At 40.3% G+C, this 24,731-nt stretch overlaps 1 protein-coding gene across 2 annotated transcripts; it reads left to right on the top strand.

Moving 5' to 3' along the window:
- Window positions 1-194: 194 nt before the first annotated feature.
- On the top strand, window positions 195-24,356 carry PRR11 (proline rich 11). Of its 2 annotated transcripts, none has more exons than XM_082603214.1 (10): window positions 195-343; window positions 12,095-12,227; window positions 13,647-13,797; window positions 14,226-14,348; window positions 16,616-16,879; window positions 18,418-18,516; window positions 18,879-18,991; window positions 20,342-20,401; window positions 20,491-20,587; window positions 24,131-24,356. In XM_082603214.1, the coding sequence occupies exons 2-10, from the start codon at window positions 12,100-12,102 to the stop codon at window positions 24,197-24,199; spliced, it is 1,104 nt and encodes a 367-aa protein (XP_082459340.1). In that variant the 5' UTR covers window positions 195-343; window positions 12,095-12,099; the 3' UTR covers window positions 24,200-24,356. The 2 variants fall into 2 exon arrangements, with proteins under 2 accessions (XP_082459340.1, XP_082459341.1); XM_082603215.1 differs by lacking the exon at window positions 195-343 and adding an exon at window positions 362-493.
- The last annotated feature ends 375 nt before the right edge of the window (window positions 24,357-24,731 follow it).

Genomic DNA, 24,731 nt, shown 5'->3' with positions numbered 1-24,731 from the left:
TGCGATTGGTGCAATCGGAAGAAAAGCCAACCAATTACACAAAAGCTTCCAGAAACAGCAAAGGGGACGTGACACACCTTTCCTCTCCAGCTTCCCCTCCACTTCGCTCCCGCCTTCCTCCATATTCATACAAGAAGCGCCTCAGCTCTGATTGGCCGAAGTGTGGTTCTACCTCAGCCAATCACAAGCCAGGCTGTGATCCTACCCTACACGCAGAGCTAATTGTGGAAAGACCAAGGCTACGATTGGTCCCTCCACGATAAGGTTTTAATTTTGAATTTTTCTTTATAGCGAGGGAGAGGCCACTGCCGGGACTCCATCAAATCCCCGGACTCTTAGCCTAGTAAGTGCAGGGGTATCTTCCTACGTTACCTGGGCTCGCATCTTCCGTAGCTGGGCCTGTTGCTGCTTGTGTTTTTACGGTTTACAGAGGTGGGAAGTTTCGCTGGACTCGGAGGGGAGACGGATCGGAAAAGAGGAGGTTTAAGGCTGGGTAAGAAGTGCTCCGCCTGGCTCCACTCTAATCATACTTCTATTTAATTAACGCTCTTCAAAAACATGTTTTGGAGCAAAGTCGCCTTCCTTTTGCACAGTCCTTTACATATTTGCTGCTCCAAACGTGGTTCGCGGGCCAACAGCATCTGCATCACTTGGCTGCTTGTTTAAAATGCAGATTATCTGGCTCCACCCAGACCTACTGAATCAGAATATGCATTTTAACAAGACCTCCCTCCCCCCCACCCCGTGATTCTTATGCACTTTAAGTTTGAGAACATACATTTTTTGATAGGGAATAGTACTATGTTCCTTAATATAGTCTTAATATCGTCCGACTTTCTGTGAGAGTATCAGTTTAAAAAGTGTGTCCTTTTTTCTGTGTGCCTAGTACTGTGCTGGACTAAGCTTTAGGGAACCGCAATCTCTAGAGAAACAAGACAGGAGCTAACAAAGCAATGCTGCACAACATAAAATGTAATTTAGATATAAGCAAATACCAGCAGTAGCCCTATGGATGTTTAAGAGGAATCAGTTGAACTGGTAATGGAAAGTGATTAATTGACAGAAAGCTGTTTGTGGGAGTGTAAACGCATTTTTTCCATAAAAATGTGTTTTAGGACAATATTAAAGAAATCCAATTGTTTTTAGACCGAACAAAGGGGTCGTGTGCCCGCAGGGCAGAAAGCCAAACTGACAGCGGGAGTTTGCAGCAAAGATTTTATTGCAGGGAGCCAGGCGAGGAAGTGGGAGACAAGTCACTCCAACTTGGTCTCTAAGTTAGGGGTTTTTAAAGGGGAAGAACAAAGGAGCTGAGGTTAATCATCTTAGTCTTCTGCGGTCTACCCGGTCTTTAGTACAGTGGTCTGTGGCCCCCGGGATCTGTGTCAACATAATCTATAAAGGTCATCTTACCCTGGAAGATAATTCAGAACAGCAGATAAACAGTGATGTTTATCTGAAAGTTGTGCCTTAAGGCACCTGACTTTCATTATTTATTGTTGATTAGGCAAACGTGATCCAACAGGTATGGGCTAGGCCAAAAGGGAACAAAAGAGGAAGAACAAAAAGAACAAAAACCCAGGCATTAGTTTTCATTATAAATTAGACATAGGACTTGGTTTCAATTTCTGTTGCTGCCACAGCTTTGTAAGTACCCCCTGACCAAAAACATTTTTTTGTATAACGGGGTGGAGTTTTAATAGAAGCAGCAGTGCCAGCTCATGCAGAGGAGTGTAATTCTTACTCTATTATTTATTGCATCTTCCTACTGGAAATAGTTTTGGACCCGTCCTTTAACCATATGAAGGTGCAGTATGATTTGAAGAATTAAAAATCTCCCTCACCAAGAGATTTTACGGAATTGTATTAAAGCATATTCCTTAATCAAAATAGAGAACACTTGCTATTCTTTCATTCATTTATTGAATGAAATGGTATTTAATGCCTGCTATACTCTAGGTCCTGGGGAAACAGAGATGAATAAAATTTATCCTACCCTTGAAATGCTCAAATCCAGTGGGGTGGCAAACATGCAAACAAAAATTACAATGCAATATAATAAATGTCACAATAAGGGTGTGTATAAAGTGCTTTAGAAGCACAAAAGAGACGATGTATCAGCCAGTAAACATTCCATAAGGACAGAGACTATGTTGTATCCTAGCACCTACCATAGTACCTGGAGGATTATAAGCACTCACCAAAAAGACAAAGCGAGACCTCCCTGGCGGTCCAGTGGTTAAGACTCTGCCCTTCCTTTGCCGGGGGGCACGGGTTCAATCCCTGGCTGGGGAACTAAGATCCTGCGTGTCACAAGGCGTGGCAAAAAAAAAAGTAACTGAATCTGGAAGGCTGTATAAATTGACCTGGAGGAGGATACCCCAAGCAGGGGGAAAGGCTGATAACACTATAGAAAGTATCTGGTGTTTGGTATGCCTGAAGTACTAACTGTTAATCATTAGAAGAGATGAGGCTGCAAAGGGCTGTTAGAACTAAATTGTGAAAAGCTTTGAAAGGCATGCTAAGGGATTTGGTTTATCCAGTGGGTGATAAGGATCCTTCAAATGCTTTTAAACAGGGAATATCAGGGTCATATTTTTGTTTTAAAAGACTAACTCCAGATGCAACTAGAGATTATCTTACTAAGTGAAGTAAGCCGGAAAGAGAAAGACTAATACCATATGATATCACTTATATGTAGAATCTAAAATATGGCACAAATGAACCTATCTACAAAACAGAAACAAGACTCAAAGACGTAGAGAACAGAGTTGTGGTTGCCAAGGGCGGTGGAGCAGGGGTGGGGGGGGGGGGGGGATGGACTGGGAGTTTGGGGTTGGTAGGTGCAAACTATTACATTTAGAATGGATAAACAACAAGATCCTAATGTATAGCACAGGGAACTATATTCAATATCCTGTGATAAACCATAATGAAAAAGAATATTAAAAAGAAAAAGAATGTATATATGTGTATAACTGAATCACTGTGTTGTACAGCAGAGATTAACATTGTAAATCAACTATACATCAATTTTAAAAAAAGAAAAGAAAAGAAAGAAAGACTAACTCCAAAACACTGTAGAAAATAAACTGGCAAGGAGAAGGACTGAAGGTAGGAAGATCACTGGAGGAACATTCAAACCCAAACTGAGGAACATTTTCCAAAACAACTAGCTGGAATTCTTCAAGAATAAAAATATGAAGAAAGGCAAATACTTATATAAAAAGGCTGAGGAACTGTTATAAATTAAAGGAGACTGAAGAGATACTACAGTTAAATGCAATGTGGAGAGGGACTTCCCTGGTGGAGCGGTAGATAAGAATCCACATGCCAGTGTGGGGGACATGGGTTTGATTCCTGGTCCAGGAAGATCCCACATGCTGCAGAGCAACTAAGCCCCTGTGCCACAACTACTGAGCCTGCGCTCTAGAGCACATGAGCCACAGCTACTGAAGCCCGCTTGCCTAGAGCCAGTGCACCGCAACAAGAGACACCACCACAAGGAGAAGTCCGCACAGTGCAACGAAGAGTAGCCCCCCCCAACCCCGCTCACCACAATTCGAGAAAGCCTACGTGCAGCAATGAAGACCCAATGCAGCTAAAAATAAATAAAATTAAATCTTTAAAAACAAATAAATAAATAAATGCAATGTGGAGAGGGAAAGGAAGCAGCTGTAAAGGATATTGTTCAGACTATTGAATAGTAATTGAATATGGATTATATTCAAAAGTAAAATTTCCTGATTGTGGTTTTGTAGAATAATGTCCATGTTCATGTAAGGAAACTGAAGCTAAAGTATCTCGGAGTGAAGTATGATGTCTGCAGCTAACTTTGCTCAGTCAAAAACTAAAAACTTTTATGCATGTGTAAGTATTTTTTATATTTATGTATGTTTATTATATATTATATTTTTTACTTTGAAAAGTTTCAAACCTTGAGAAAATTTACAGGAATAGTATAATAAATAGTCATATATCGTGCACCTAGATTCACCAACTGTTATCTTTCTGTATAGGGGTGTGTCTGTGTAATATGATATGTAAAAATTACATAAATTACATAAATACGTGGTTATATATTTTATACATTATCATCTATAATATATATTGTACATTGCACACACAGACATATATGTACCCCTATGAAGAGAGATAATTAACAGATAACAGTTGGTGAATCTAGGCAAATGATATATGAGTGTTAATTATACCATTCTTATAAATTTTCTCAAGGTTTGAAATTTTTCGAAATTAAAAGAGTAGGGAAAATAGACTATATCAAAAGACAGGGCTTCCCTGTTGGCGCAGTGGTTAAGAATCCACCTGCTGATGCAAGGGACACAAGTTCGAGCCCTGGTCCAGATCCCACATGCCGCAGAGCAACTAAGCCCATGTGCCACAACTACTGAGCCTGTGCTCTAGAGCCCGCGAGCCACAACTACTGAAGCCTGCGTGCTTAGAGCCCGTGCTCTGCAACAAGAGAAGCCACTGCAATGAGAAGCCCGTGCACCGCAAGGAAAAATAGCCCCCGCTCGCTGCAACTAGAGAAAGCCCACATGCAGCAACGAAGACCCAACACAGCCAAAAAATAAAAATCTATAAATAAATTTATTAAGAAAAGAAAAGAAAAAGCCCGCACAGAGCAATGAAGACCCAGGGCAACCAAAAAAATAATGATGATAATAATAATAATAATTTCCAAAATGACATACATTGGCTTAGGTAGAACTCTTTAGAAATTTGAAGGCATGGGCGCTGGAACAACCACCAGGAAAGGGCTAGAAAAGGGTGGCCCAGGTTCAGAATGGTGGTACTCTTATTTTTCCAGCTAATAGTACATACCAAAGGTTAACTGTCCAATACTACCGGAAGGCTTATTATACTTAGAAAGAAACAAACAAGAAACGATAGTCCTCTGAATCCTCTCTCTATAATCCTGACTCCCACTTGCCAAAGGCAACCCTATCCACTTTTGTAACTGTTTCTGGTGTTTACCTCCATGTTTCTAAGTAACATGTTTATAATACTCTTCCTTTTTTCTTCCCCTCAATGGGTTAAACATTATATAAATTTAGACAACTGCTGATTTCCACTTTCTTTCCTTCTGTCTTCCCAATATATCATAATTTTTAGTTAAATAAACATTCAGTGTTTAGACTATAAAATATTGTGTAACAGCTGAACATATAGTGTTACTATGATTTCACTTCTTTTCTCGTAGAACTTTTTTCCTAGACTTTTTTTTTTTTGCCACGCCCTGCAACTTGTGGGCTCTTAGATCCCCAGCCAGGGATCAAACCCAGGCTATGGCAGTGAAAGCACCAGGTCCTAACCACTGGACCTCCAGGCAATTCCCCCTCCTAGACTTTTTTTCCGTACAATTTTATTTATTTAATTATTTATTTTTAAACACAAATTTTTAAATATATTTATTTGTCTGCATCGGGTCTCAGTTGCGGCGCGCAGGATCTTTCATTGCAGCACACAGGCTTCTCTCTAGTTGTGGTGTGGGCTCAGTAGTTGCAACAGGCAGGCTCTCTAGTGGTGCGTGGGCTTAGTTACCACGCGGCATGTGGGATCTTAGTTCCCTGACCAGGGATCGAACCCGCATCTCCTGCATTGGAAGACAGATTCTTCACCACTGGACCACCAGGGAAGTCCCACCCCCTCCCAGACATTTTTAATATGCTTCCTTTTTCAAGCTCTTATCAGTAACTTGGCCCTAACTTTACAGAAAAACAGCAAATTCTGCTCAGAATGATCAAACACACTAAGTAATTTATCCGTTTCTTTTTTTTTTCCCTACTGAAGCCCTCTGTTACACTTGCTCACTTTGCTCGCTGTGCACTGAGTGAGGTGGTCAGGAAATTACTGTTTTTATAGGTCTCATGAGCTAAGAATGGTTTTTACAATTTGTAATAGCTGGAAAAAAATCAAAAGAATAATATTCTGTGACACTTGAAAATTCTGTGAAATTCAAATTTCAGTGGCCATAAATAAAATTTATTGGAATACAGCCACAATCATTTAAGTATTGTCTGTGGCTGTCTTGGTGCTGTAGTGGTAGAGCCGAGTGGTTGTTACAGAGACCAGATGGCTTGCAAAGCCTAAAATATTTATTATCTGGTCCTTCACAGAAAAAGGTTTGCTGACCCCTCCTCTAGGCCTGCTGCAGAGTTGTCTTCCGAGGACTTATTGTGATCACCATTATCCTGGAAATTCCCATTGTTTGTCTTCTGTTCTCACACTTGACTGAAATTTTGGCCAGGTATAGGACTGTGGAATCCTCTCAGAACTGCAGAGTAGCTGTTGAAATCTGGTGTCATTCTCTTCTCAGCCTCTATATCTAGACTGTATTTTCTCTCTGGAAACCTTGAGAATCTCCTCTATTTTTGGCGTTCTAAATGATGGCATGCCTCAATGTGAATCTTTTATTCATTACACTGAATGGACCTTTTCAATCTGGAAATTCAAGTCCTTCAGTTCTGGGGAGTATTTTTGTACTGTTTATTTGATAAAATTCTCTCCATTTTCTCTGTTCTCATCTAAAACTTTAATCTTCTAACTGTTCTATTATATTTTTAAATTTTCTCCTATTTTAATTTTTAAAATAGTTTCTTATCCTTATTTCATGAATGCAGTCTCTCATTTTCTGAAGATATTTTCTTTTCTTTTTTTAATTTTTCTTCTGCTTCCTACATTCTTTCCATTTCCTTTCATTTGGATTTTTTTTTTCTCTCCCTGTTTATTTTGGTCTCTGCTCTTCATGGTAAAGACTTTTCCTGAAATGATTGATGATCCTTGGCTGTTATTTGTCAAAGGAATACACAAAAAAGATAATTGATTGGCAGCTCAAAGTAGTGGAGGTGGATACTGTCAACCTGTGAGCACCACAGTGGGTGATTGATCATCAAGGACTTGGCCATTTTGGGTAGAACCCCAAATGTCAATATCTGTAGGTCTTTTTTCTTGGGCCAGTCAATTGCCCTGGAGAGGAATCTTCTAGTCTCCTCCAGGAGGAATGAGAGATGTGGGGGTTTGAGGCTGGGAATTAAGCTCGGTGGCCTGCAAGACTTCCCTGGTGGCGCAGTCGATAAGAATCCGCCTGCCAATGCAAGGGACATGGGTTCAAACCCTGGTCTGGTAGGATCCCACATGCCGGGGAGCAACTAAGCCCCTGCGCCACAACTACTGAGCCTGCGCCCTAGAGCCCGTGAGCCACAACTACTGAAGCCCATGTGCCACAACTACTGAAGCCTGCATGGCTAGACCCTGCGCTCCACAACAAAGAGAAGCCACTGTAATAAGAAGTCCGCGCACCACAACAAAGAGTAGCCCCCACTCGCCACAACTAGAGAAAGCCCGCGCACAGCAACGAAGACCCAACGCAGCCAAAAAAATAAAATAAATAAAATAAAATAAAAAACAACCTGGTGGCCTGTATTTTGGGAGCGGAGCTGAGGAAGGGGATTGAAAGTCTCACTTTTCGGTTAGGATCATCCCCTATCTTCTGTATAGTGACAGAAACATGACCCTGCTATGCTTGGTGACCCAAATTCAGCACCTCTATGTTCAACTTCTCCAGAGAATAAACCTGTCCATAAAATGAAAGCCAGGACACTGGCTGTAAGGATGGGAGGGCAGAAGCCAAAGGCCTATCCAATTCTTATAAAGACTTTTAATCAATCCAATTTAAGCCCTACCCCAAAACCTTCAAAGGAACTAGGTGCTTTCAAGTCCCGAATCTCCTCAGAGTTCTGGGAATGGTCTTGCTTCCTGTCGGCTTCCCTACCAGGCAGGCAAGCCTCAGCTTTCCTCTGCTCTGCCAAGTCAGTTACTACTACTTGTAGATGATTTAGTTCACATCTATCATCTATTATAAGGTCTACTCCCATTCTTCGTCCTGTGGGTTTATGCCTTTTTTATTCCTTTACTGCCTTTTTTCATGATGTTTTCATGATGCTCCACCAGTAGTGTGCTAATAAATATTTATATATATACATAATTTTATTATAAATTTACTGATATTATATACTGTTATATAACATTATTATAAGCAATGATAAAATATATAATACTCTTATAAATTTCATAGCCAGTTGATTCTCACAAAATGCTATTATTGATTTTTATAGACTTCTTTTATTTGTAAGCAACCTGTGGTTGCAATTTATGAACAAGCTTAGTCCTGATATGAATGTTGGTTGATATTTTCATTTACTCTGTGAAGTAAGATAAAAGCGAAACAAAGATTTATTTTGGAACTTCACTTCAGTAAGCAACCTCTGATGAATCAGATAATCATTTTCAAATACTGGAATAATACTCCTCAATTTTTTTGTGCTATTCACAATGTAACTACAGACAAGATACACTTTTAAGTTTAATCTGCACTATTAACATTCTTTTCATCACTTTCTTAACAATCAACAAAATAATAAACCAAGCCTTAATTTGTAGTATTTTATAATAGCCGTGGTGTAAATTCTCCCATCATGGGCAATTTCAAGTTTCCAATGTGAAGTTACTAAATGTGCAGTTGGGAAAAAATGAGCAATAATACACCATTCTAAAGCATTTTCACTGTATAGATACAATCAGGTAAAAACAAAAACAAAAACAAAACCCAAACCTCAAGAGCATACATAATAGTAAAATCATTAAGGAGTGGTGAGTTTTGTGTGTTGATTATCTTTTAAAATATAAATTACCTAATCGTAAGTTTATATAACTTAATTTAAATGGTAGATTTGTTAAACAACTGGCTCACAGACTTCCTAAAAATGTAAAAGTCAGGGCTAATCCCAACACACCACTGGAGTGGAGGTTAAGGTATAGAGTCAATCCACTGAGTTTAACCAGAACATCCAGCTCCTTTCTAAAGTCTGTTTTCATAACTGAGGGATTGATTGGTGAATATAGGAAAAAGGGAGGCGGGAAGCCAGTTCTCTGTGTCAGTTTGCTCTCTAACAAAAGACATCAAGGCAGGTGAGAGAGAACAGGAACAGAATGGGGGAGGGCTGTGAAGGGGGGAACGGAAGACAGGAAGGGGAGGTTACTGGGGAAATCTCAGATTCTGGGGATCCCAACCAGTGAACTCTGGGCCTTGGATAGAGGTTTCCAGTGACATTTCTTCACAGATAGTCTTGGCCATGGATTTGATGAGGTTTAACTTCTTTTCCAGGCAACCATAAGTTTTCTGTTGCTTCCTGAGGCTTTCCTAAATATCTTCATTCAGAGTATTTTTGTTTTGTGGTTTTTTTTAATCCTGTAGATATCCCTTGTGTTTAATAATCCCCACTTAGCCTTTATTCATTATTTCAGTAGAAAGGAAAAGTGATACAGTAAAGGTGAAATCAGGTATCTTGGGGTATGTCTCCCAAGCCTGGAAGAACAGTTAAGAAATACGCTGTTAATTTGAGGTCTGGCAATTTGTTAAATAAGATGCTATCAAGAAACTTTACTCCTAGACCAGTTGTTGTTATACGTTCTGTCACCCGCTGCCATGGAGGGTGCCCTCTGTGAGTCCAATGCTCTTGAAACTAAAACATTTCTTAGTTTTTACTACCCACATTGGAGCTGGGGGAGGTTCTTCAGCCCTTGGAATCTGAGAGCTGAGCAAGCATAGCGCTGCATACCAAGTGCTGGAGGGTTACAGGGTGAACAAAAGTGGAATGAATGTGTATTTTAAAGACCAATTGTTCCTATTCAAATGTAAGTTTGAAGAGAAGGAGGCCCAGCCCTTGAGACCATTTTTAGTTCCGCTACTTGAATAAGGACATCTTTGTTCCTCAGGTAGCAAAAACTGAAACTGGCAAAGCACTTCTTCACATCAAACCAGCTCTGACTTAATTTTCTTCAGAAAAGGATTCTGAGTTAAAATCTAAATATACTAGTTAGTGTTTAAAAGTGCTTTAAAATAAATGTTTTGAAACACCCATGTCTTAGATTTGGGGTAATTATTATTATGTTGTATAACACCTATTCTACTATTGCATCACAGTGTATTAGGAAGAACGTGGTCTTTGGAGACTTACAAATCTGGACTTAATGCTTTATTGCATTACATTGGATAAATCATCTCATTTTTCTAAACCTCAATGTATTCTTATGTTAAAATGGGAATAAAAATCCTCTTCCTCAGGAAAAATACCTTGCACGGTAATGAAGATTCACTGAAAAAATGTATGTGAATGTGTCTAACAGTAAATGGGCATTATATAAATGGTTAGTTTTGTTTTTCTTTCACTACCAACTCAACCTTGTACATTGGAATCTCAGTAAATGTTACCAGCAAAGAAATTTACTTCCTTTTAATAGCTGACAACCCAACTGTAACCATCTTCTCTGTTATTGTTACCGAACCAAACTCAGGTCCACTTGCCCAACTCAGAGCAAAGCTGATCAACTGACACCAGGTTGTGGTGAAGGAAAGTACAGTGTTTATTGCAGGGCACCAAACAAGGAGAAAGGGCAGCTAGCGCTCAAAAGCGCCAAACTCCTCGATGGCTTTCAGGCAAGGATTTTTTTTTTTTTTTTTTTTTTTTTTTTTTTTTTTTTTGGCTGCACCGCACAGCATGCGGGAGTTCCCAGAACAGGGATTGAACCCACACCCCCTGCAGTGGAAGCGTGGACTCTTAACCACTGAGACACCAGGGAAGCCCAGGCAAGGATTTTTAAAGGCAGCATTAGGGGTGAGGGTAATAGGATGCCTGATCAGCTGGTGGACTTTCAACTTTTTGGTTGGTGGTAAGGTAACAGGGTGATATCTGGCGAATCTTAATCATCAACACTTATAGTTCTAACCAGTCTGGGGTCTAAGTGCTGGTGGTCAGCATGTAGTAACCATCTTTTACCTGGGGGGTGTGGTCTTAGATTCTGCAGGACAACACAAAGATATGCATCGGATCATTATATATATCCCTTGAGGAGGAACTAGGAGTCCTGTGACTCTGTTTTATCTCTGAACTATTGTTTAACCTATCATTGTTTCTGCATTCTCTCACTTCTCTAATTAGTAACTGCTTGAGTCTGCTCTTTGGAACTTCAGGAAGGCTTAGGAAACTGAAGTCTTTTTTCTACAAACAAGAGAAAGGGAACAAAAAGGGGCTTTTGTACTGGGAAGGCCCTGAAAGGTCCTGCTTGATTTCATTATAAAGAAAGGGAAATTCAGTTGATTTAATGAAGAAAAAAGCAAAACAAGCAAAACAAAAACAAAATTAGAGAGTCATATAATGCCAAAGCCAAGGTATCTCTAGAGATAGTTTAAATCTGGGTTTAAATTTTCCTCCAGTTCAGGGTGATCTTGGGTGGCTATGAGGTGGCTGCAGCCTGTGGTGGCTTGAAGTGGGACCTCAGTTCCCTGACCATGGATTGAACCCGGGCTGCAGCACTGCCCTGGTGCTTGTCTGCTTTGAAGAAAGAATTCGGCAAAGAGACAAAAAGTAGTGAGGCAAGTAACATGCTTATTAGGAGAGAAGATATGTGCAGAGAAAGCACAGGTGGACTCAGAGAGCAAGAGAGAGAGAGCGGCACACACTTTTGGGGTGGATTATGTTACTTATATGGGGGCAGTTCTGGGTTACCTTTGGCCAGTCATCTTGCTTTGTCTGACTTTGAGTCCATATTTGGTCTGGCACAGGGCCCTCCCCTGTGTGCATGCACATCTTTTAGCCAAGATGGATTCCAGCGCAAAGGTCTCTGAGGAGTTAGCAGAACATATTATGGTCTGGCTCCCCCTCCCCAAGGATCTTTTTTGCACATGTGTCGCTTGGGGGTCTCCTTGACCTCAAGAATGAGAAATATGTGGTCTCTTTAGCTTTTTATCCAAACAGGACTCAGCACCTTCTTGCTCCTGCCATTATCTTCATCGCTACAGAGGACATATTCCAGCTGCTCAGCCTGGGGTCCATCTATCTCCTGCCTCAAGGGGACTCTGGGTTGCTGGTGGTGACCTGTTTCCTAACCAAGGTGGCAGTTACAAGGATGTGTTCACTTTGTGATAATTCATTGAATTGTAGTTAAAATATGTGTATTTTCTATGTACGTGTATTATTCCTCAATAAAAAAATGTAAAAACAAATTTTCTGTACAGAAACCATGCCCAAGTTCAAGCAACGAAGAAGAAAGCTAAAAGCCAAAGCGAAAAGATTTTTCAAAAGAAAAGAGGCCTCTCACTTTCAGTCTAAGCTAGTTACACCTCCCCCTCCGCCACCCTCACCAGAAAGGTAAGGCGTAATATGGAACAGAGAAAATATTAAAAATCTGATCATTTTAGGAACAAGTTACCAGATTTAGGAAATAAAGATACAGAACACCCAGTTAAATTTGAATTTCAGATGAACAATGAATGATTTTTTTGTATTGTCCCATGCAACATTTCTAATATACTAAAAAATTATTCACCCTTTATCTGAAATTAAATTTTAACTGAGCATCCTGATTTTATGTGGCAACCATAGCTTAAGAGTTCAAACGAAATAAAAATCCCAAGGAATTGTGTTTGAGGTGCACAGTAACTATTTTCTACTTTCCTAGTCGATTTAATTGTATAAACCTGGTAACTAAGTGATGAAAGAGGGATATATGACTAGAACTTAAATCTTTATTTTGGTAAAGTTTGATCATTTATTCTCTGGGACTCAGGGCTTAAATGTGTTATTAAAAGAGACTCTCAAATCTAAGAACTCTAAGGCAGTAGGTTTCACAATAATATATTTATACATGTTTTGTTAAAGCTCTCTTTAGAGAACAAATTTTAAAACAAACAGACCCTCAAAAAGCAGTAACCATGATACCATCCTAGACTCCTCCTTCTCCCGAATGTTGCAGAAGCCTTCTAACTGGTCTTCCTGCTCTGCCCTTGCTGCCTCTGCAGTGTAATTCAACCCAGCAGCCAGATGAGCCTGTTAAAATCATTTCATATTACTCCTCTGCTTAAATTCTCCAAGGTCTTCCTCTCTCAGAGTAAAAATGAAAATCCTTTCTATGACCAACAAGACCTTTACAGTCTGACTCACATTATCTGTTAATCCTCTTCCTTCAATCTTTCCACCCTAGTCATCTGGCCTCCTTGCTATTCCTCAAACACCTCAGACAAACTCCCACCTCAGGGCCTTTGCACTTACTATTGCTCTTGCCAGGAAAGCTCTTATCCCAAATATTTGCTCTGCTAGTTTCTTCACGTCCTTAACATTTGTTCTCAAAAGTCACCTTCTCGGTGAGACATTCCCTGGCTACCCTATCTAAATTTTCACCTCCACCCAACGTTTCACATTCCCTCTCTTGCTTTATCTTTTTCTCCTTAGCATTTGTTCACTACCTAACAACCCACATATATTATTCATTTAGTTATTTTTACCTTTCTTCCATGAAACTAAATTCTGTGAGGGCAGGATTTTTATCTATTTTGTTCATTACTAAATCTCTGATACCTATATGTTTACTAAGTTGTTTTATTTATTACTATTTACTCAATAAATATTTGTTGCATAAGTTAATCTGGGAATTCTAGAAGTAAATGAAGAATTTGGCTTTAGATAGTCTCTGCTCCTCAGTCATACTATAAAACTAGCTTGTTATTTAATTAGAGGCTGTTAATTCCAACTTAGGAGTTTTTGCTTTGTTTGGTTTTGTTTTTCCTACAGAGTGGTTATTCCTTCAACAGATACACCCCTTAGCAGAAGCTGGCTAAGACTGTCCTGGAACTTCAAATTTCCCAATTTTAAAGATGCAGTAAAGCTTTGGACAAATAGAGTATGGTCTATATACAACTGGTTTCAGAACTGCATGGCCTGGGTATGGGTTTGACATATATGTTTTCAGCATTATGGTTTTTCTACATACTTGGTGTGTGTGTCCACGTGTGTGTGTGCTCAGGTCAGCAGTCATTCAAGCTAAACTCAGATGAGATGAAATTGTGTGGTCATGTCTGCCCTCAACTATTTTTTTCAATAAAAAAATTTTTTTTTATTTGAAATATAGTTGATTTACAATGTGTTAGTTTCAGATGGACTGCAAAGTGATTCCGTTACACACACATACACACATATTCTTTTTCATATTATTTTCCATTATAGATTTTTATAAGATATTGAATATAGTTTCCTGTGCTATACAGTAGGTCCTTGTTATTGCCTTCACTTCTATAAAACATACATCAAACCACTTTCTTGTCCTTATCATATTGCTCATTGGATTCAGGCTTGATTATTTTTTAATTTCAGAGTTTGGAAGTATTGAAAGGCACCATCTTTCCATCCCGTTTCTGCCACCAAGAACTTCATAGTCTAAAACAACGGTTTGGCATTTTGGAAAGTGAATTACACAAGCTCCAGGAAGCACTGAAGGTTCGTATTATCAAATGAAAAACAAATCCAGAATTAGGTAAGGAGGGAAGGGGTTGTCCCCCATTGGAACCCCAGTGTGCTTTTACTAGAAGGAGAAGTGGCTACAGGCTAGTGCTAGTTCTGGACATGTCTGCTCTCAGGTCTAGTCCTTAAACTTCAGAGGCTCTGCTCTGTATTGGAGGGGGGCTTACCCCTGCAGGCTACATTTCCCAAACTCCATGTCATCTGGCTCCTGGTGTGCTGGAATAATGGGAGACACTGATGAGAGATTAGAAGGAGAGAGAGGATGGGGTATTTTTCCCCTTTGTTCTCTGTGTTGGGCAATTTCTCCAGCAATGGTTGTTGTTGCCTCCCTAACTCCAGCTCCCACTAGGTAAGTCAACCATGTTTCTAGATTCTCTGGGTTAACCCAGCTCCAGAGATCTGGTTACACTGTCCTTCTCTTTGGCCATGCAGTGTCAGGGTGTTCATGGCTTTATGCTGTTGCTAATCTCTGGGATGCCTCACTGTCCCCTGCGTGCTTCTCAGCTCTTCCATCAGCAGTATAACCAACTCACTATATTACATGTCTCCTCTTCTAAATACTCAGGGTGGTTTCTATTTTCTTGACTGATATAGGCAGGAAAAAACTATAAATATCCACTCTCTCCGAACTCCCCTATGCAGGACCCCTATTCTCAGTGTCTAAAACCTAAAGAATAAACATTGTGCTCATTGGTTTGGAGAGACGCTTCTGGGATTACACCCCTACTTCCAGAATTTGTGCCTCAAGATGAGTTAACCAGAGGAGGAAAGGCAAATCACCTCATGACCTGGACTTCACAACCTGGACCTCAGTTTCTTCATCTATAAAGTGGGGAAGATACCATCTGTAGTGAGCTGAATGATGGCCCCCCAAAAGACATGTCCAAGTCCTAATCCCTGGAACCTGTAAATATTACCTTTTTTGGGAACAGGGTCTTTGCAGATATATAATTGAGTTAAGGATTTTGAGATGAGGAGATCATACTTTATTATCTGGGTGGACCCTCAATCCAGTGACAAGTGTCCTTATAAAAGACACGCAGAGTAGAACATGCAGAAAAGAGGAGAAGCAATGGGACCACAGAGGCAGAGAGTGGAGTCATGGGCCCTCAAACCAAAGGACGCCAGTAGATTCCAGAAGCTGGAAGAGACAAGAAACAGATTCTTCCCTGGAGCCTTGATAGGGAGTGCAGTCCTACTGACACCTTGATTTCAGTCTTCTAACCTCCGGGACTGTGAGAGAATGAATTTTGTTTTAAGCCACCAAGTTCGTGATACTTTGTTACAGCAGCCTGTAGTATGCCCCCTTACTTCATAGGGTCGTTGCATTCATTTGCTAGGGCTGCCATGACAAAGTAGCACAGACTGGGTGACTTATACAACAAAAGTTTATTTTCTCACAATTTTGGAGGCCAGAAGTCTAGGCGCAAGGTGTTGGTAGGGTTGGCTTCTTCTAATGCCTCTCTCCTGGACTTGCTTTCTATGTCCTCAGATTGTCTTTTCTCTGTGCACGTGCATCCCTGGTGTCTCCTGTTTGTTCAAGTTTCGTCTTTATATAAGGACACCAGTCACATTGGATTAGAGCCCACCCTAATGGCTCCTTTTAATTTAATCACTTCTTGAAAGGCCCTATCTCCAAATATAATCACATTCTGAGGTACTGGGGGTTGAGGGTTCAATATATGAGTTGCAATGGGGGAGGACAATTCAGCCCATAACTGTCATGTTCCAGGCCCTTGAACTTTTTAGTCAGTTCCTTGAATATACTATATTCTTGGTTGCATTAAATGTTTTCCCCTCTGCCAGGAACTCTTCCCCCAGTTTTTATCTCCCTTCTTCACCTGGTAAGGCTAAATTCATCTTTGAGATCATGGCTAAATATCACTCCCCAGACCTCTGACTATTCATGCTCACAGCACACTTCATGGCTCTTATTGAAGGATTATTTTAGTTTGTTTTGAATGTATTTTGTGTATGTTTAATGTCTTGTCTTCCTCACTGGACTGTCAGCTTGATGAGGTGACAGACAGGGCTCATGTTGTACCCACAGTGCCTGGCATATAGCACACACAAAACAAATATATGAATGAATGAATGAGCTTGTGATAAATGAGAAAATATTACGGAGCATATGGTATACTGAGAAAGCATTCAGTACATGGTAGGTATGGTTTTGATGACTCTCAGCCATAAGAACCAAATAAATCTGTTCTTCAGTTGCCAACTGTAACGTTTTCTTCCAGGCCGTCTCAGAAAATTCGTCCTGTCCAAGCTGTGGTCAGATGTGTCACATGTGTGGTAAACTTACAAATGTGCCTGCATGTGCTCTAACCACCCCTGGAGACTCCGAGGCTGTACTGCCTGCCTCACTGCCACAGCCAGCCAGTCGTCTTCCTCCGCCCCCGCCCCCGCCTCCGCCTCCGCCCCCTCCGCCCCCGCCCCCTCCGCCTCCACCACTGACAGCGCCTTTGCTGCTCAGAAAATCTGATCTCACTAAAGCACATCAGGTAAAAAACAATCTAGTAAAGGTGTGTTTTGGTCAGTGTGTAATAAAGGAGTACAACCAGGTGTCCTTTTAAGGCTGGGCTAAGGGCTTTGACAGGAAGGGCTGCATTTTGTTCTGTTTCCATATCTTAATTATGTCAATTATTGTTTTTAAAGACACAGTCCTCTGGGAGATCACAAAAGTGGGATTTAGAAATGAAAGTGATTTTTTTTTCAAGGATGAGTGAATGAAATCTAGCAAAGTGGGAGATTCCTGTTGGATTCTTTACAAAAATGGAAATCTCTCTGGGAAACCAAATTAAAAACAAAGATAGCTTAGTGAGTGAAGTCAGAATAAAAAGACTTTGTGGATCCTAAAGTATAATGCCATTAGGCTGGAGAACCAGTCTCCATTAGAGTTACTTATCTTCCAAGGGGACCAGAGTATTTGTGCATCACTAAGATAGGCATGGCCCTATTTTAAAATCTGCTGAATTTTCACTCCAGATATATTTGGTTTAAAATGGCTGAATTAAATGCAGAGCCTATTGTTATATTTGCCCTAATATATACCGCTTTGCGTGTACGTCCTTGCTGTATGGGAACTGAGTCATCCTTTTAGAGAGTTCAGGCAAAACTTCACTTTGTTTTTTGTTTTTAACTTGCTCTTTAAAAAAATTTTTTTTAATTATTTTTATTTTTGGCTACGTTGGGTCTTCGTTACTGTGCACGGGCTCTCTCTAGTTGTGGCGAGTGGGGGCTACTCTTTGTTGCGGTGCACGGGCTTCTCATTGCAGTGGCTTCTCTTGTTGCACAGCACGGGCTCTAGGCGCGCGGGCTTCAGTAGTTGTGGCGCACAGGTTTAGTAGTTGTGGCTCACGGGCTCTAGAGCACAGCCTCAGGAGTTGTGGCACACAGGTTTCGTTGCTTCATGGCATGTGAGATCTTCCCGGACCAGGGCTTGAACCCGTGTCCCCTGCATTGGCAGGTGGATTCTTAACCACTGAGCCACCAGGGAAGTCCCCAAAACTTCACTTTGATTTGAGGAACTCCTTCATCTCCTGTCCTATTACAATGACTCCTAAGGAAGATGCATGGTTACAAGGAACTAGCCCATCTCTTACTATCAAAGCCTTACATTTTGGTGAATACTTTTCAATAGCCTTAGCATACATGGATACTGAAAACAGAATTGTTCTTGGTTGAATGGAAAGAATTTGATAGGCTCCTAGGGGAAATAAGAGTTAATTTTTTTTTTTTTTTTTTTGCGGTACGCGGGCCTCTCACTGTTGTGGCCTCTCCCGTTGTGGAGCACAGGCTCCGGACGCGCAGGCTCAGCGGCCATGGCTCACAGGCCCAGCCGCTCCGCGGCATGTGGGATCCTCCCAAACCGGGGCACGAACCCGCGTCCCCTGCATCGGCAGGCGGACTCTCAACCACCGCGCCACCAGGGAAGCCCTTAAGTTAATTTTTAAAGAGTCTTTAAAAACTAGATTTGGATTTGCATTTGACTAGATGTCCTGGTTCCAATTTGAATTCTAACCTCTCCATGTATTTTAAGCCTGGACCATTAAAAAAAAATGGACCCATGCATATAACAGTTAAAGATCTACTGACTGTGAAATTAAAGAAGACACAGAGTTTTGATGAAAGGAGGAAGGTAAGATGTCATTGACCAAACATGTGGTCTTTCGGCTTTTAACCTGGTTGTCCCTTAATGGAAAATAAGCATAAGTCTTAAATATAGAAACCATTCTGAGGTAAGTATTTGATTTTTTTTTTTTGAGTAATTTTGGATCTCCTCAACAAAATATGTAAATCCCCAAATTATTTAATTAGGCAGTTTTATCTACCAACCATTAGTTTGAAGAGGTAGAGATATACTTTGAAGCTTCGGAATAAAAATTGAATAGATATATCTTACACATATTAAGCACTCAAATATTTATTGTTTTAGTATGTTTACATTTTGAATGCTATTTTTAAATGTGTTTTTAATAGTGTCTCATTTTGTGATTAAAGCTTGTACCATCACTAAAGGCACAGAATCCACTAGTTACTGTCTCTGACCTGCGGTGCGTTTCCCTGAAACCGAAGTCCAAAGTGTTATCAACTCGAGTTACAAATGTCTTAATGTAAGGAAATACACAGTACTACACTCTACTGCTACTTAAAATAATGATTTTTTGCTTATTTCTAACTTTAAAAGTTACATATGTTCATTGAAAATTGAAATCTACAGAAACGTTTCAAGAAGAAAACAAAAATCATGCAAATAATCCTATCATTGGAGATAGCCACATACTGTTAACATACTGTTGTTTATCATTCTAGTCTTTCTCTGGACATATACTCTATTATTTCCATTTCATGATGCTGTTTATTACAAAATACACCATTGATTTAATAACAGATTTGGGGGGGAAATATTATCAGGAATTTTCAAAGCAGCACAATTTCAGAAATAATAAAATAAGAAAACTAGTTTTCTTGGAATTAATGAAATATGTTTATGTTTTGGAATCAATGAAATATGATATGTTTATGTGTGTACCTGTGTATAATCATATTATACATACAGATATGGATTTTCCCATTAATATGTCATGAACTTTCCCATATCTCATTAAAAATTAGTTTAAACCATCATTTTGACTTCTTCAGTAGATGCAGGGGTTTTTTGTTTGTTTGTTTGTTTGTTTTTGCAGTACGCGGGCCTCTCACTGTTGTGGCCTCTCCTGTTGCGGAGCATAGGCTCCGGACGCGCAGGCTCAGCAGCCATGGCTCATGGGCCCAGCCGCTCCATGGCATGTGGGATCTTCCCAGACCAGGGCACGGACCCGTGTCCCCTGCATCGGCAGGTGGACTCTCAACCACTGCGCCACCAGGGAAACCCTGCAGTTTTTTAATATGTGAATTTCATAGATAAAATCCTGTTTTGAGACATTTAGGTTGTTTGTGATTTTTCTTTTCTATAACTCTTCAATAAACATCCTTGTCCATCATCTGTATGCACAGCTGAGTTTTGCCCTAAGATGGATTCTTACATGTGTAATTACTGAGTCAAAACTATTACTTATTAGAATCACTATATCACTTTATGCTCCTATCTGCATCTACTGCTATTTTTATTTTATTTTATTTTTTTTTTTTGCGGTATGCGGGCCTCTCACTGTTGTGGCCTCCCCCGTTGTGGAGCACAGGCTCCGGATGCGCAGGCCCAGCGGCCATGGCTCACGGGCCCAGCCGCTCCGCGGCATATGGGATCCTCCCAGACCGGGGCACGAACCCGTATCCCCTGCATCGGCAGGCGGACTCTCAACCACTGCGCCACCAGGGAGGCCCTACTGCTATTTTTAAATGTAATAAATAGTAACAAGTGTAACAAACTACTTTCTAGGATGTTCCCTATAGAAATGACTGCTTTGCTTTGGAAAAATTATAAAATCTGGCAAGCTCTAACTTTTGTATCTTCATTTTATCAGTACTCCTGGTAAAAGCCAGTTAGATCTGCGAAAACTACTCAGAAAAGTCGATGTAGAGAGGTAATCCACTCTCGTATCTTTATGCTTTCTAAATTCATTTGAAAATTCAGCATAAAACACAGCTCCTAATATTTTCAATACCTTTGCAGGAGCCCAGGTGGAACCCCACTTACCAATAAAGAAAATATGGAAACAGGAACTGGGCTGACCCCAATAATGACCCGGGCCTTGAAGAGAAAGTTTCAGGTAAGCCTTTAGGGAAAAAAAGACTTTGGAAAAAAAAAAAAAGACTTTTCTTCAAATGTATTTATTTAGAATCATAATCTAAAGCATCTTTCTTAATAATAGTAATTTTCAAACAGTTCCTTATGCTTTATAAAGCACTTTCATATTTAGGCTTCAAGAAATTCTATGAGATAGCTAGGATTATCATCTCCACTTTAGCAATGAATGTCTGGTTTTGTTAATTTCATTAATAAGTATTTATTAAGTACTTCCTATATGTCAGGCACTGTGCTGGAGTACCAGGGGTATAGTGGTAAGCAAAAACAGACACAGATCTGCTGTCTTGGATCTTTCAGTCTAGTGGGGAAAGTAGATATTAATCATATCACAATTTGTATAATTTTGCCTGAAGTAACTTCTGTGAAGGAAAGAAACAAGATTCTGTGGGGGGAACTTGATCTAGCCTGGATGATCTAGGAAAGATTCCCTTAGGAAGTGATGAGGTAAGACTTGAAAGATGAATAGGCATTAACTGGAGAGGGTACCTGTGGAGTGAGCCCACCTTGGATGTCAGGGAGGAGAGCTCCAGGGAAAAAGAACAGCAGGTGCAAGGGTCTCATGGTGGGAGGGATCACAGTCTATCTGAGGAATTGAAAAGTGGCCGGTGTGGCTATAACAGAAAGATAGGAATAGAGATGGGGACAGGAGTCAGATCATGCAGACCTGATAAGAAAAGTTCTTGGCAGCTTTCGTCTTTGTCATCTACATGTATGACCCATACACCAAAATCCAGTGCATCAGCTGGCCCTTGTGTGATTTCTTCCAAACCCTATTTGTCTCATCTCCCTGATCACCTCTATCATCAGATCTGTGAGAAGGAGCCATCCTTCCACCACCCCTGCTAGAGTGCTGGGGCACAGGGCTGCTGGCCTTTTTGGCTATGAAGCTTATATTTCCATCTCCCTCTGGGCCAAGAGACACACCACAAACTCCACTGCAGACACTCTTCCCACCCCAGCACTGTCCTCCCTTCCTTCATTCCCTTGTTAAGAATCAGTGCCTTTTGCAAAAGAAATAAAAGCAAAAATAAACAAATGATAACTAATCAAACTTATAAGCTTATACACAGCAAAGGAAACCATAAACAAAAAGACAGCCTACAGGGACTTCCCTGGCAGTACAGTGGTTAATACTTCACCTACCAATGCAGAGGGTGTGGGTTTGATTCCTGGTTGCGGAGCTAAGATCCCACATGCCTCTAGGCCAAAAAACCAAAACATAAAACAGAAGCAATAATGTAACAAATTCAATAAAGACTTTAAAAATGGTCCACATCAAAAAAATCTAAAAAAAAACAAAAAAGACAGCAGAATACAACCTGAATTTAAAAAAAAAAAAAAAAGGCAACATACAGACTGGGAGAAAATATTTGCAAACAATGTGACCGACAAGGGCTTAATTTCCAAAATATACAGACAGCTCATGCAACTCATGCAACAAGAAAAACACACAACCCAATCCAAAAAAAATGGGCAGAAGACCTAAATAGACATTTCTCCAAAGAAGACATACAGATGGGCAACAGGAACATGAAAAGATGCTCCACATTGCTAATTATTGGAGAAATACACTGGTCAGAATGGCCATCATCAAAAAGTCTACAAATAATAAATGCTAGAGAGGGTGTGGGGAAAAGGGAACACTCCTACACTGTTGGTGGAAATGTAAATTGGTGTAGCCACTATGGAAAACAGGATGGAGATTACTTAAAAAACTAAAAATAGAGTTACCATATGATCCAGCAATCCCACTACTGGGCATATATCCAGAAAAGACAAAAACTCTAATTTGAAGAGATACATGCACACCAATGTTCATAGCAGGACTATTTATAATAGCCAAGACATGGAAGCAACCTAAATGTCCATCAACAGATGAATGGGTAAAGAAGATGTGGTACACACACACACACACACAAACACACAATGGAATAGTACTCAGTCATAAGAAAGAATGAAATACTGCCTTTTGCAGCAACACAGATGGACCTAGAGATTATTATACTAAGTGTAGTTAGGCAGAGAAAGACAAATATTATATATCACTTATATGGAATCTAAAAAAATAATACAAATGAACTTATTTATAAAACTGAAATAGACTCACAGACATAGAAAATAAACTTACGGTTACCAAAGCGGTGGGGTGGGGGGAGGGATTAATTGGGAGCATGGGATTAATAGGTACACACTACTATATATAAAATAGATAAACAACAAGGGTTTACTGTATAGTGCAGGGAACTATATTCACTATCTTGTAATAACCTATAGTGGAAAAGAATCTGAAGCTGTACACCTGAAACTAACACAACATTGTAAATCAACTACTGTTTAAAACAGAGAGAATCAGTGCCTTTTGCAGGACAGCTTTGTTTCCCACTTGCCGATCAGCTTGGTCCTCCTGGGCACTATATGGCCTTCTTTGGAGGTGTGACTGGATTCCTCTTTCCTCCTTTTGGAGCATCCAATAGGAGTCCACCCCCAGATCCTTGGTAATACCATAAACTGTGCTGGGCAGACGGAAGAACCCTCACTTCCTTTCTTTGTTTAGCTCTAGGATCCTTTTTGTCCCTTCCCTACCCCACAACTACTATAGTGGGTTGGGTAATGTGGAAACAATTAAAAATATAATGAACAATAAACCCATATATTGAGCAATGACATCCAAAATCACACATAAGACCTATGCCATATGTTGTGCTCCTCAAAATCCACTTACTAGAGGATATCTAGTAAAAACTGTTGTTAGGGGCCTCCCTGGTGGCGCAGTGGTTGGGAGTCCGCCTGCCGGTGCAGGGGATACGGGTTCGTGCCCCGGTCTGGGAGGATCCCATATGCCGCGGAGCGGCTGGGCCCGTGAGCCATGGCCGCTGGGCCTGCGCGTCCGGAGCCTGTGCTCCGCAGCGGGAGAGGCCACAACAGTGAGAGGCCCGCATACCGCAAAAAGAAAAAAAAAAAAAACTGTTGTTAGACATGGAATGACTTTCCCCACTCCTTAGACTTCCTTTTTCGTTTAATTCTGACGCAACTGTATTAGTTAGGCTTGCATTTGGCTACTCGTAACAGAAATCTGACTATAGTGACTTAACCAAATAAGGCCTTATTTTTCTTTTCTGCATATTGCCTTGGGAAATAGGCAGTGCATAACGGGTACATCAGCTTGACCATGTAATCACCTCTCTTCCACCCTTAATATGTGGCTTTTATCCTTATGGTGCAGAATATCAACACTTCCTGAAGCCTCATGTCCACGTTGTAGGCAAGATAAGAAGGGCAAAGGGCAAAAGGGTGTGCTAGCTAAGCTGGCCTTCATCTCTTTAAACAGGGGATATCCAGGAACTTCTGATAATATCAGGGAAGCTGGGAAAAAGTGGTTTTTAGAAACCACATGCATTGCTGCCTTGCATAAAATCTGGGTTTTGTTAGTGAGGAAGAAGAAGAGCTGTGCTGACCACAAGAACATAATTCATATTATACTTGGCACCTTTGTTTTTTTTCATAGCTGGCTCACCCTAGAAGCCCAACTCAAACTCTGCCACTTTCTACAAGCAGCTTTGATGAACAAAAATGATGCCACCTCTGCCTGACTCCATATGATGATCCATAAAATACACAGATAATATTATCCCAATCCTTTTTTTAATGTAGTATGTATAAATAATTCTATTAATATATAATTCATTCGAAGAATTAAAATATGTATGGAGCCCATACATACTGTAGCATAAAGCGAGTATTAGGATATTTTCTAGTTTACATGATCAATAATGAACAGATGGGAAAATGCAATCCCCAAAGTGATGTTTATCCTGGAATTACCAAATTTAGGTTGGGGAGGTTATTCAAGTTTAACTAGATTACTCTAATTTTTACTCTATAGTTGCAGTTATGACATTAAGAAAATAACCTGGTGCCCATTCATCTTGGGTAGTCTCAGGTAATTGAAAAGCAAAGTATTTCAGCCTGTAAAGCTCATGCACTCATTAAGTGCTACAAACTTAACCACAAAAAACAGAACCTCTAGATTTTATTTCTGTTCCCTATAAGCAATTAAGAAGTAAAACCATCCCCCATTCAAACCTAACTGTTCCAAAAGAATTTGA

This window comes from Mesoplodon mirus, assembly GCF_964341445.2.
Source record: "Mesoplodon mirus genome assembly, chromosome: 18".
NCBI classification, from domain to species: domain Eukaryota; kingdom Metazoa; phylum Chordata; class Mammalia; order Artiodactyla; family Ziphiidae; genus Mesoplodon; species Mesoplodon mirus.
This window is presented reverse-complemented; position numbering and strand designations above follow the sequence as displayed.

Coding starts and splice junctions, on each gene's coding strand:
- PRR11 (XM_082603214.1), top strand. CDS start 12,100: ATGCCCAAGTTCAAGCAACGAAGAAGAAAGCTAAAAGCCAAAGCGAAA. Junction 14,349..16,615: donor AGCTCCAGGAAGCACTGAAG/GTTCGTATTATC, acceptor GTTTTCTTCCAG/GCCGTCTCAGAAAATTCGTC. Junction 18,992..20,341: donor CGAGTTACAAATGTCTTAAT/GTAAGGAAATAC, acceptor TCATTTTATCAG/TACTCCTGGTAAAAGCCAGT.